General features: G+C 36.1%; 1 protein-coding gene across 13 annotated transcripts in view; it reads right to left on the bottom strand.

Moving 5' to 3' along the window:
• LOC105471497 (doublecortin domain containing 1) overlaps positions 1–12,756 on the bottom strand; it is a 503,306-nt gene that overhangs the window by 262,789 nt on the left and 227,761 nt on the right. For all 13 annotated transcript variants that reach the window (XR_011610715.1, XM_011723979.3, XM_071074912.1 and 10 more), the window contains one exon: positions 4,633–4,803. Coding sequence is in view for 12 of the 13 variants with exons in the window: in XM_011723979.3 (XP_011722281.2) it covers positions 4,633–4,803 (171 nt within the window). In the remaining variant the exon portion in view is untranslated. The remainder of the gene's footprint in view (positions 1–4,632; positions 4,804–12,756) is intronic.

The following is a 12,756-nucleotide window of genomic DNA, read 5'->3' as shown; positions in this document are numbered from 1 at the left end:
TGTGAATATTTTCTGTCACATACTTAAATCTAGACCACAGATCCACAAACTTTTCTTTAAAGGGCCCAATAGTAAATACTTTAGGTTTTTCAAGTCATATGGTCTCCACTCTGCTATAATATCAAAGTAGCCATAGACAATACACAAACATATAGGTGTCACTATATTCCGTTAAAACTTTATTTACAAAAAAAACCAGGCAGATTTGGCCTATAGTATGTGGTATTTCAACTCCCTAGTCTAGACAATCAATAAAACATGAAATCAAGCCCTCATTTATAGTATTTGCCAATTTCTATTTTATAAATATTCTGACCACAGCCAATTTTCACATACAAGAAGCCATCACTGAAAATAAACTTAGGAAGAAATGCACGGTAGCACACACCATTATATAGTGTTTACATTAAACAAACACAACAGGTCTAAATAACTTCAAGAGAATAGGTAATAGTAAAATGTAATTTTAAAATTAGGAAGTGAAGTGTATGACCTATTTCACTGTAAATTTATATGATTTTTAAATAATGGCTATATAAAACAACTGGCTTACAAAATTCCTGAAAACTTAATCAGTGCCTGCAAGCTGGTAGAAGTTAGTCTTAGCTCAGGAAACCAATTAAGTCAAAATATCTGTGGATGGGAACATGGTATCTTAAAAACAAACAAACAAACACAACAACTCCAGAAGAATCTAACATGTAGCCAGGATTGAAAATCATTTTTCTAAGCCTGAGGATGGGGCTGATATCCAGGTTTCTTGAGATGTGGAAAAGGAACTTATTTTCTGAGAGAAGCTAGACGTTGCAAAGGAGAAACCTGAGGAGAGAGGAAGCAGAAGCAAATGGAACTCAGTACTTTATAGGGAAAAAAAAAATCATAAAAAGAGAATGCCTGGGATGTGGGAGAAAGAATTCTGGAGAAAAGACTAGGTTGACCAACCATCTTGGTTTGCTGGATGCAGGCTTTTTAGTGCTAAAATAAGTGAAGTCCTGGGAAACCACTAGAAAAATATATTTTTTAAAATTTTAACTAAATTAAATTTTAATTAAAATTAAAATTTAAGTAGCCATAAGTGACTAGTGGCTACTTTACCAGACAGCATAGTGAATCTAAACAAACACAACAACATGGCTTCTTTGCATATGTAAATTTCCTCTTTTGTATGCTGGTATGGAAAATATTTTAAAGCACATTAAAAGGGAGTGAATAAGAGTAGTGAGAGAAGGCATCCTTGTCTTGTACCAGTTTTCAAGGTGAATGCTTCCAGCTTTCGCCCATTGAGTATGATATTGGCTGTGGGTGTGTCATAAATGGCTCCTATTATTTTGAGGTATGTTCCTTCAATACCCAGTTTATTGAGAGTTTTTAACATAAAGAGATGTTGAATTTTATCAAAGGCATTTTCTGTGTCTCTTGAGATAATCATGTGGTTTTTGTCTAGTTCTGTTTCTATGGTGAATTATGTTTATTGATTTGCATATGTTGAACCAGGCATACTCCCCAAAGCCATTTATACATTCAATTCTATTCTCATTAAATTACCACTGACGTTCTTCACAGAATTAGATAAAACTATTTTAAAATTCATATGGAACCAAAAAAGAGCTTGTACACCCAGGACAATCCTAACTAAAAAAGAAGAAAGCTGGAGGCATCACGCTACCCAACTTCAAACTATACTACAAGGCTACAGTAACCAAAACAGCATGGTACTGGTACAAGAACAGACATGTAGACAAATGGAACAGAATACAGAACCCAGAAATAAGGCCACACACCTATAACTATCTGATCTTTGACAAACTTGACAAAAACAAGCAATGGGGAAAAGATTCCCTATTCAATAAATGGTGCTGCAAGAACTGGCTAACCAAATGAGGAAATTGAAACTGGATCCCTTCCTTACACCTTATACAAAAATTAACTCAGATGGATTAAAGACTTAACTATAAAACCCAAAACTATAAAAACCTTAGAAGAAAATCTAGGCAATACCAAGCAGGATACAGGCATGGGCAAAGATTTTTTGATGAAATCACCAAAAGCAACTGCAACAAAAGCAAAAATTGACAAATGGGATCTAATTAATCTAAGGAGCTTCTGCACAGCAAAAGAAACTATCATCAGGACAAACAGACAACCTACAGAATAGGAGAAAATTTTTGCAATCTATCCATCTGACAAAGGCCTAATATCCACATACATGAAACTTAAGCAAATTTGCAAGAAAAAACAACCCCATTAAAAAGTGGACAAAGGATATGAACAGACACTTCTCTACAAAAAGACGTACATGTGGCCAACAAACATATGAAAAAAAGCTCAACATCACTGATCACTGATTGTCAGAAAAATGCAAATCAAAACCACAATGAGATGCCATCTCATGCCAGTCAGAATGGTGATTATTAAAAAGTCAAGAAAAAATAGATGCTGGCAAGGTTGCAAAGAAATAGGAATACTTTTACACTGTTGGTGGGAATGTAAATTAGTTCAACCATTGTGGAAGACAGTGTGGTGATTCCTCAAAGATTTAGAACTGGAAATACCTTTTGATCCAGCATCTCATTACTGGGTATATACCTAAAGGAATATAAATCATTCTGTTATAAAGATACATGCATGTGTATGTTCATTGCAACACTATTTATAATAGCAAAGACATGGAATCAACCCACATGTGCACCAATGATAGACTGGATAAGGAAAATGTGGTACATACACAACATGGAATACTATGCAGCCATGAAAAGGAATGAGATCATGTCCTTTGCAGGCATATGGATGAAGCTGGAAGTCATTATCCTCAGGAAACTAACTGAGGAACAGAAAACCAAACACTGCATATTCTCACTTATAAGTGAGAGCTAAATAATGAGAACACATGGACATAAAGAGAGGAACAACACACACTGGGGCCCATCAGGGGAGGTTGGGTGGGGGGTAGAGCATTAGGGAAAACAGCTAATGCATGCTGGACTTAATACCTAAGTGATGGGATGATAGATGCAGCAAATCACTATGGCACATGTTTACCTATGTACCAAACCTGCACATCCTGCATCTGTACCCCAGAACTTAAAAAAATAATTAAAAACAAAAGTAAAATGCAAAGAAGGGAGTATGTATGAGAGAGACAATTCTGATCCTAAAGTTAAGTATTTGCTACCCAGCCCATGTGCTAATATGTATAAGTGATAGAAATTCTTCAGAAATAAGCAGTGAACTTGAGGGAAAAAAAAAACCACTTTTTTTTCCCCAGGTCACACTGTAGTTCATATCAATCGTTGCTGATACAAATAAGTAGGATGAATGCCATTAAAGCAACTACACTTCCCCCTCCCTTTTTATTTTTTTCTTAGCAGTGCATCCTTCTAGAAAACAACCACTCTCCCTCACCTGGTTTTTTCTCTCTTAATCAATAGCAAGTACTTTGCAAAATTGCAGAATGGATTTGTAATCAAGTCAAAAACCTGGAAAAGAACAATGCTACTGCACTATAGAAACCCTTGACCTTGATGTCTTGAACATCACTTCCTAAACCCTTAGCTGACTAGCAGACTATGAGAAATAAATTATCATGTTTAACATGAAATTACATTTCCCAAAAAGTCCGTTTTTACATTCTAATGTTCTCACTCAAAATGCACACGGGAATGTCATTAAAAGAAATGTTATAGATAGAAATATAATGTTTCTAATGTTACTTGCAGAATAAAACAATACTAAGAAAGAGGAATTGCAGAGATGAAAGTTGATGAAAATATCATTTCCTTCTAATGTTATCACATACCCACAAAAATAATCAAAAGGAAATGATGAGTTGTAGTAACCATGATTTCTTAAATGGAAATAGGCCATACTTTGAGTAATTCAAATTTTACTAACTACAATCTCTTGAAATGCAGAATATGAAATTATAGGACAACATTAACTTGACAAACTTAACATGGAATGTCTGCTATGAAAATCAAAAGTATTTAAATTCCCTAAGCTTTTAGTAGCAAAACCACTTCAGCCAGATATGAGTTGTTCTTTATCTCTCTCAAAGATGCAATAGCAAAGCAGTCGAGGACATTTAGCGATCTTGTCCTGACAAATAACCAATTCACCTTTTTTCCCAGTATATTCTTAAGTATTGATTTTACCAAGTGAACTCAGACATGTGTCACACTTATCCAATACAGATCCTTTTCCTTGGAAATGTAGTTTGAACATCAATCAGTCACCTGGCCTTTCACCTTCAATTTCTATTGCCACTGTCTGTCAACTATTAAAGCTTGCCCATTTCTCCAAATGTTATTTTTAGAAACTGAAATATACCATAACCATTGTGAAAAATTTGTTTCTTGGAAAAGCGTGCAAATGTTCACATGATTAAATTCCTTCATTACAATTACTTTTCTGAATTGAAAACTAGTTAAAGCTTATAAATACACATTTCAAAGACCTCTAGGTATTTTCTGTTAAAATCTATTTCCTGAATAATATTACCACTTGTAATATTACCAGTTTGAGGAAGACATTAAAAAATATTCAAGCTAAGTGGCATTGTTATAAGTGTCTTCAAATGGAGCAGAAGGCTTCCGCTCTGGCTGAATCCAATGAGAGGCACAGAATGACACCCACCTTGAGCTGCAGGCCTCCTGGGACAAGCATGTTTGCTGGAAGGCTTTTAATGTGTTGGTAGACATAAGAGGAGAATTGCTCCTGCTCAGCCTGTAATTGGGGGCCAAGTTTAGAGAGATGACCTCTGTTGCTTTTGATAGCTGTCTGCAATTCATCAATCAGCCTGCTCACCTGAAGGGGTTAAATTACAAGAGTTGTTAGCGAGAAGTAATTGTTGATGTCACACCTATTAGATTTTTGAGTACCTAGCTTGATGGGGGGAAAATGACTTCAATACAAGAATTTGAGTACAGATCTATCCTCAAGTAAAAACAATGAAAGAGATATACATTCCTACATCTACTTTTGTTTATGAAAAAATGCCTAATATTTTCACTTCAGTACTACGGCATAAGTAGCCCTTTACAATTGTTGCATGAAAAATATCTCTGGATATGAAAAGAAACATATACATTTGACAAGTTTGCAAAGGACTTTTAAACTGCTTAACAAAATAAAACCCTCCTAGGACTTTAAATAATCCAATATATGTAACCTACAACCAAATATTTCATTTCACTACATGTATCTTCATTTTTAGAATATTTTATTTTATTATGTGTAACATTTACATTTTCAATATATATATATTAAATTCATTATCATTTTGTTGACCTTTAAAATTAACCTATTATCTTCCTCCCAAATATTCCAATACTTTTTCCCACATTTCATAGATGCAATTTTCTAAAATGTATATAACTTCAAAGACAATGCTCTGTTCTGGAAAATATTTTAAATATATATTAATGTCAAAATAAAACATATAGTTTTTCCAGAAACACCAAAGGCTAAGGATTCTGTAACCTTGATTTTTAAATTTCTAGACTTCTACTCTGTATATTTTAGACAGACATATGAGCCTTACTTGTGGATTATTAATAGCAGCAGTTAACATTTTAACCCATATAGTTTACAAATTAAGAATCATTACCATTCTTTGACTCTTCACTGTTTCATGTAACTTATATTCTCTCTAGTAGGCTGGATTCTTACATAAACACTGGTTGATATGGTAGTCATCAAAAGAGATGAAGAACAGAAATCTACTTCATCTGTGATTCTTCAAAGTAACCAAATTAGACCCATTTCGAATTATGAATAAGTTTGAAAGAGCATTGACATTGAAAATGTGGGTTAAAATCCTGGCTTCATCGCTTACTGACTGGGAGACTTTGCACAGGTTATAAAATCGTTGTCTATAAATGAAGAATAACACTGACTTTACATATTGATAATTAAATGAGATGAAAAAATGGAGAGCACACTGTCTAACCTATAGTAAGTGGCCAATGTACTGGTATATTTTTATAGTGTTTCCTGTTTAAAATCTGTTTAAAATCTAGGTGTTTTCTGCATATCAAGTTTTAATTTTTTATTTTTTGGTCTGTCTTTTCTATCTCTATCACTATTTCACAGGAGGAAGACAGAAATTCCAAACTATTTGCTGTATAGATCCTACAGCTCATTTCAATGTTCACAGATAAAATGGAAAATCCTTCTAAAAGTATCTTCCCTGTACTTACATCTCATCCACTTCTCTGTCAGCTAAAAATATGGTATTTGCCCCAGCCTATATTCTAATTCTGACGTTAAATCCATTGTTTCTATCCCTTCTACAGAGCATTCAGGGAAGTTAGTGACAGCCAGTGTGCACTATTACTCACATGACTTAAATATGTATTATCTACTCTACCTATTTAGTTCAAGTTTATATGTATATCTATTACATATACATTTCAATTACATTTGACTTTTACCAAGACCTTTGCAAGCATTACATGCATAGAAACAAGTTAACTTAAAATGATTCCTATTTTACTTTTGTTTCCCATATCTCTCTTATTTGTCCCAATGTAATAAATTGTCTACTCAATTTAAATAATCCTTTCTTCTAAATAAAGGGTTGGCAAACTTGTTTTAAAAAGGGTCACATAGTAAATAGTTTTGGTTTTGTAGGCCATAAGGTATCTGTCAAAATTATATAACTCTACAGTTGTATTTGGAAAGCAGACACAGACAATATGTAAATGAATGGGCATGGCTGTGTTAAAATAAAACTTTATATACAAAAAAAAAAAAAAAAAGCTGCGGGCTAGATTTGTCCCCAGGGCTATATTTTGCAGATCCGTCTTCTAAATATGTAAATGTCCTATCCATTCTTTCATTTCTTTTAAGTAATACTTTGGTTCTAGCCCTCAATCCCCTCATCCCCCTCCCCAGTTTGGATTAACAAAATACCTACTAAGTGGTCTCCCTGTTTCCATCTCTTCCCCTCCATGCCATTAGGCCACCTCCACCAAATTAATCCACCTTGAAAAGTATACTAAACCCCCTAGTTGCTCCCTCAGATTCTTGAGCTTGGTACTCAAGATTCTAAGACCTTTTCTAATCTGATCCCCACTTGGTTTTATGACTCATATTCCCATCAGACCCCTCTCCTCTAACCAAATGTCTCTTCTCACTGTCCCCTTGCACACATATACACACATCCCTTCCATTTCTGAAGTATCATAAGTTAGATAATGTTTAACCCAACACTCTGATCTCACAAATGAGGAAATTCCATCCCAGAAAAGTTAATTTGCCAAGGATACTCAGATAATTAATACTGGCACTGAAATTAAAGTGTATGTCCCTGGATGCCTAGGCCATAGTTTTATAACTCATTCTTCTTTTATATCCAAGTCCACTCATCAGAAACCCCACTTCCTCTGGCAGACCTTCCAGCACTTAGTACCTGGATATTACCATCTGGCACTCAATCAAAGTCAGCTGTTTGTTGTTCATTCTTTTTTTTTTTTTTTTTTTTTTTTTTTTTTGAGACGGAGTCTTGCTCTGTCACCCAGGCTGGAGTGCTGTGGCCGGATCTCAGCTCACTGCAAGCTCCGCCTCCCGGGTTCACGCCATTCTCCTGCCTCAGCCTCCTGAGTAGCTGGGACTACAGGCGCCCGCCACCTCACCCGGCTAGTTTTTTTTATTTTTTTAGTAGAGACAGGGTTTCACCGTGTTAGCCAGGATGGTCTCGATCTCCTGACCTCGTGATCCGCCCGTCTCGGCCTCCCAAAGTACTGGGATTACAGGCTTGAGCCACCGCGCCCGGCCTTGTTGTTCATTCTTTACTAATAATTCTATTAGTATTATATGTGACATATATGTGACATCAGAATTCCTACGTGATTTGCTTTGGCCAGTGAAATATGAACAGAAGTAATATATGCCACTTTTTAGCAGAAGTTTTAAGAACCATTGTGCAGTTCTATCATCGCTCTCTTCCCCCTGTCCACCCCACCCCATGGAAACAGTAATGTCCCAATAGGAACTGCTCCTTCAAGCCGTATCCCAGACTGAGAAAGACATACTGGTGAGAGCCACAAACAACCTGTAGCCAACATGTAAGGTGAGCAAAAAATGAATACTTGTTTTAAGTCACTCAGCTATTGGGCCCCTTGACTTATGCAGCACAATCTACCAAAAGCTGATAAACACATTGCATTCTGCTAAATCTCTACAATCCTATATAACTTATATAGTAGGTTACTAAGAGTCAGCCCTTAACTGTAAATTCAAATGAGAGTCTATAGAAATTTCTATTATCTATTCATAAGGAAGCCCCTCATGCCAGTGGAATTTGGACAAAACTTTGGATATCATGGGAATGGAAGGCAGAGACAATACAGGGAGGTCAGGAGGAATCCTAAAGGAAACAGAAAAAGAAAATGAGATAAAGAAAACAAAATTAATGAAAAGAAGAAAAGAAAAGGAGGGAAGAAATTAAAAGGAGAAGGTGATTGGGGGAAATGAGAAGGGAAGAAAGAGAAAGAAGATGTGAAAAAGAAAAGAATATTATTTATAGGCTATAAAATCCAGTGACAGGTTTCTCTCATTATCCTTCTTTTACTACTTTTTGGAATGAATGTCCATGCTTTCCATAGTACTGCTAATCCTACAAGAAAGTTGTAACATTTAAAATAAGAAAATGATAGATGATCCAGTATTACTCTATGCTTTCAGCCTCATCTTCACCATTAGATCATACTACCCTCTAGCAGTATTATCCTAAAAAAAAGATGGATAATAGTGTATAACATCCTTGAAGCTAAAGACCAATACTGGACAAGGTGGCTTGCATTTATGGTTATCTGATGAAATTAAAATCCAAGAACCAAAAGCCCTAAATAGAAGGACTCCATTTCCGAAAAATACCGGTCCTCTCTGCACCCATCTCCAGCATCATGTGATTTGGGAAGATATAATGTTATGCAGTCTTTAAAGTCTACTAAGTATCATGCATTGTATTTCACTACTCAATTATAATGTTCTCTATAATTTCATGTACTGCACCTTGTGCTATAGCAAGTCACCAAAAAATATATATATATATAAAACAAAAAATAAAAAAATAAAAAAATAAAAAAAACCAAAGGGAGGAAACTCAGACTTTGATTTGAGGGCAATTTTATACATGACTGGTTTTACTGTCACAATCTATAGCCTTTCACTGATAGGGGATTTCATGTGACATCAAAAATCAACCAACCATACAATTGATGATGTCATTTGCACTCTAAAGGGCTATTGGCTAAAGTCTTAAAAGTTTCATCTGGGATAGATTTTTGGTTGCTTCAAAAACCTTCTCTACTATTTTTATTGGATCCAGGATAATCTGTTAACATATGTGAAACAAAATTACACCAATTATCACCTGATTTTAAAAAATAACTTAAAACTCTCAAGGTATCTGGAAAAGATTAACATATCTTAAACACAGGAGAAAATACATCAAGAATCCTGCCACTGACATTTTGATAATGTTTCCATTCAGTTTTACTCAAACTTTATGTTACTTTACATATTCATAAGGTCTTTTATCCCCAAAGTGTTACGTTTTGTTCTCAGTTATTATGATAACATGTCATCCTAAAAGACAACTCTACACATGAAATAACTCATATACTAAAATCAGGTAGGTAATATAATACTCCTGAATTATTTTACATAATATGATTTTTTCTCCAAATCACAGATATTGCTAAAAGGGAAAAAATGTTCTTTAAAATTCTTCATCATGAATCTTTTTTTTCTGAAATCCTTTTTTTTCCCTCTACAAAGGCAATGTGAATAGGGGTAAAAGAAGACAAAACTTGACCTTTTGTGATCCCAGCATTAATGGGTCTGTTCATAATTCAATCTATGTGTGTGTGGGGGCATCCATGTGGAAACATAGAGGCCTGAGAGACATAAAGCCTTTCCCTTTAAACATTATCTGACCCTATCAGTCCCATTCACAAAAGAAGGCTTACGTATGCATATGCTGAAAAAATGCACCATCTCATTGTGCAGCAGAAAGCCTACACATTCGACTCTTCATTCTCCGTGGAAATGCAGCACGGAAGTGATACTTGTACAGAATTTGGGAGAGTGACAAATAAGCAGAAGGTAGCAAAAAAATATTGAATATTCTGGTGAGAAAACAAACCCAAACTTCTAAAAGAATATAAATGTGCACATGTCTATAAACATACAGACAGGTTTTTGCATAACACGTAGGGCAGTTTGATCATGTTTGTATGATGCATGCATGCAACCTTTGAATTCAATTCAATTCTCAAGATGATTTATAGTCAGAGCAAAGTGTTATTCTGTTTATAATCAGGCTTCAAAAGCAGACATGTTAAAGCTGTGCATTTCTGAGCCATACATTGTGAACACTGTACATTGGCTATTATTAATGACTCTTTGAGGAGCTCCTGGTTTTTCTAGTGATGAGTTCAGCTGTCAGCCTGAATTCTGTGTGGGCTTGAATCCACCCATGTTATTAAGGAGAACTCCAGAGCACTTTGCACAGAACTGTCACTTGAAATCAGCACAAAGGGTGGCGGCCTCTATACTAGGAACGTCATCTAGGCATGTAACACACGGAATGGTCTCAAATCCAGGTCAGCACTTCAATTTAAGATCAAGAAACTTTCTAATTAACAACATATTTAAGCTGAACCAGAAAGGAGGCAGGGAAATAAAATTAGTATTTTAAACTGCTTAAAATCTCTTCTTGGTTTCAGGGTCAATAATACAATGTTTTAAGGGGTAAGAAGGAAACATAACCCTGATTTGTTGAATGAAGATTGGAAAAGACATGGGAGCCTGAGAGCAAAGTGAACTATGTCTTTATTTGGAAGTTGAGCTGGCGTAACTAACCAGGAAATCTGAAGTGCATAGCACCTCTTATTGCCAGCACTTCAAATACTACCAAATTTTTGTGGATTTTTCTTTTTTTTTTTTTGACCCAGAGTCTCACTCTGTCACCCAGGCTGGAGTACAGTGGCATGGACTTGGCTCACTGCAACCTCTGTCTCCCGGGTTCAAGCGATTCTCCTGCCTCAGCCTCCCAAGTAGCTGGGATTACAGGCATGCACAACCATGCCCAGTTAATTTTTTGTATTTTTAGTAAAGATGGGTTTCACCATGTTGGCCAGGCTGGTCTCGAACCCCTGGTCTCAAGTGATCTGCCCGCCTTAGCCTCCCAAAGTGCTGGGACTACAGGCGTGAGCCACCACACCTGGCCCAAATACTACTACATTTTTACTAGTTTCCTAGAACCCTTCTGAGATGGGAAACATTTTGGAGGTAGATCTAACCTATTTTCAGCCAGAGGTCCTTTATGTGCTGCTTTTAGGCCTATACAACAATCTAACATCCCCATTCACTCATGGGAGAAGGAACAATTGAAAACAGACAACTTCAATGTCTTCATAACTCTTCTGGCAATGGGGTTATGTTGATAGCTACAAGGATGATGTCTACTATACCTATGGGGACAGCTATGACACTGTGTCTCATAGACCTCTAACTACAGAAGCATAAGTGACCATGGGTCCCATCTATGGTGCTCTGAAATCCATCCCCAGGTTAGCACCAATGCCTGAGGATATTAAAGCGGGTCTATCCCTGAGAGTCACAGGACTCCTCTGATGGCCAAGTTTGGCTCAAAAATCCACCAACAGTTTTGCCAAACCTTTAGACTTCACAGTGGTGCAGGATGTTTCTACCCAACCTTCCTTTCCTCCCTCATTTGGGGTCAGGCCTGCATTTCAGTCTGACAGATTTCTCAGCCTTATCCAGTGCTCTCTCCATTTTCTCTCATAGGCATTTCTTCTAATAACATTCTACACATTTAATGTCATTTGGTACCTACACGATACAGAACCTGGAATAATGCACTTTTATACTGATAATAAGAAGTCATATGCAAATTTCCAAAAAGCTTAATGTGGCGGGGCACAGTGGCTCACCTCTGTAATTCCAGCACTTTGGGAAGCCAAAGGGAGGAGATCACTTGAGGCCAGGAGTTCAAGACCAGCCTGGGCAACATAGCAAGACTCTATCTCTACAAAAACTTTTTAAAATGAGCTGGGCATGGTGGTATATGCCTAAAGTCCCAGCTACTCAGGAGGCTGACGTAAGAGGATCACTTGAGCCCAGGAGTTCAAGGCTGCAGTGAGCTATGATCACACTGCTGCATTCCAGTCTAGGTAACAGAGAGCGAGCCTATCTCTAAAATTAAAAAATTTTAAAAAATTTTTAAAAAGCTTAATGTACTTTAACATACATCATCACCTCAAAGTGGTTTTATGATGCATACATTACTGTTACTCCCAAATTTCATGTGGAAAAATTATGTGAAATAAAACAAGATTTTAAGATAAAACTGTAGGCAGCAGAAGATCTAAATCTCAGATTTTATGACATTTAATTTGGGGTTTGAGAATTGTCCAGGAATGTATTTGTATAAAAATCATAGGGAAAATATTGAAGTAATTTCACCACCAAATTTTTCCTTTCTCTTTTCCATCAGGATTTCCTTTCTCTGTATGTTGATTAGACTTGATGTTTTAGCCCTAAATTTTTAGACTTTTTCTAATCACAAGTTTTTTAAGCTATTTGATAGTCTAACTTCCTCATCCACTCATGGGGTAAGAAACAACTGAAAATAGTGTCATTTTAAATGCCTTGATAACTCACCTGGCAAGAGAGCTATGTTAGTGGTAACAAGGACTTTTCTAAAAAGAGTCTTTTAGATTTTTT

This window comes from Macaca nemestrina, chromosome 12 (assembly GCF_043159975.1).
Source record: "Macaca nemestrina isolate mMacNem1 chromosome 12, mMacNem.hap1, whole genome shotgun sequence".
Taxonomy (NCBI): domain Eukaryota; kingdom Metazoa; phylum Chordata; class Mammalia; order Primates; family Cercopithecidae; genus Macaca; species Macaca nemestrina.
This window is presented reverse-complemented; position numbering and strand designations above follow the sequence as displayed.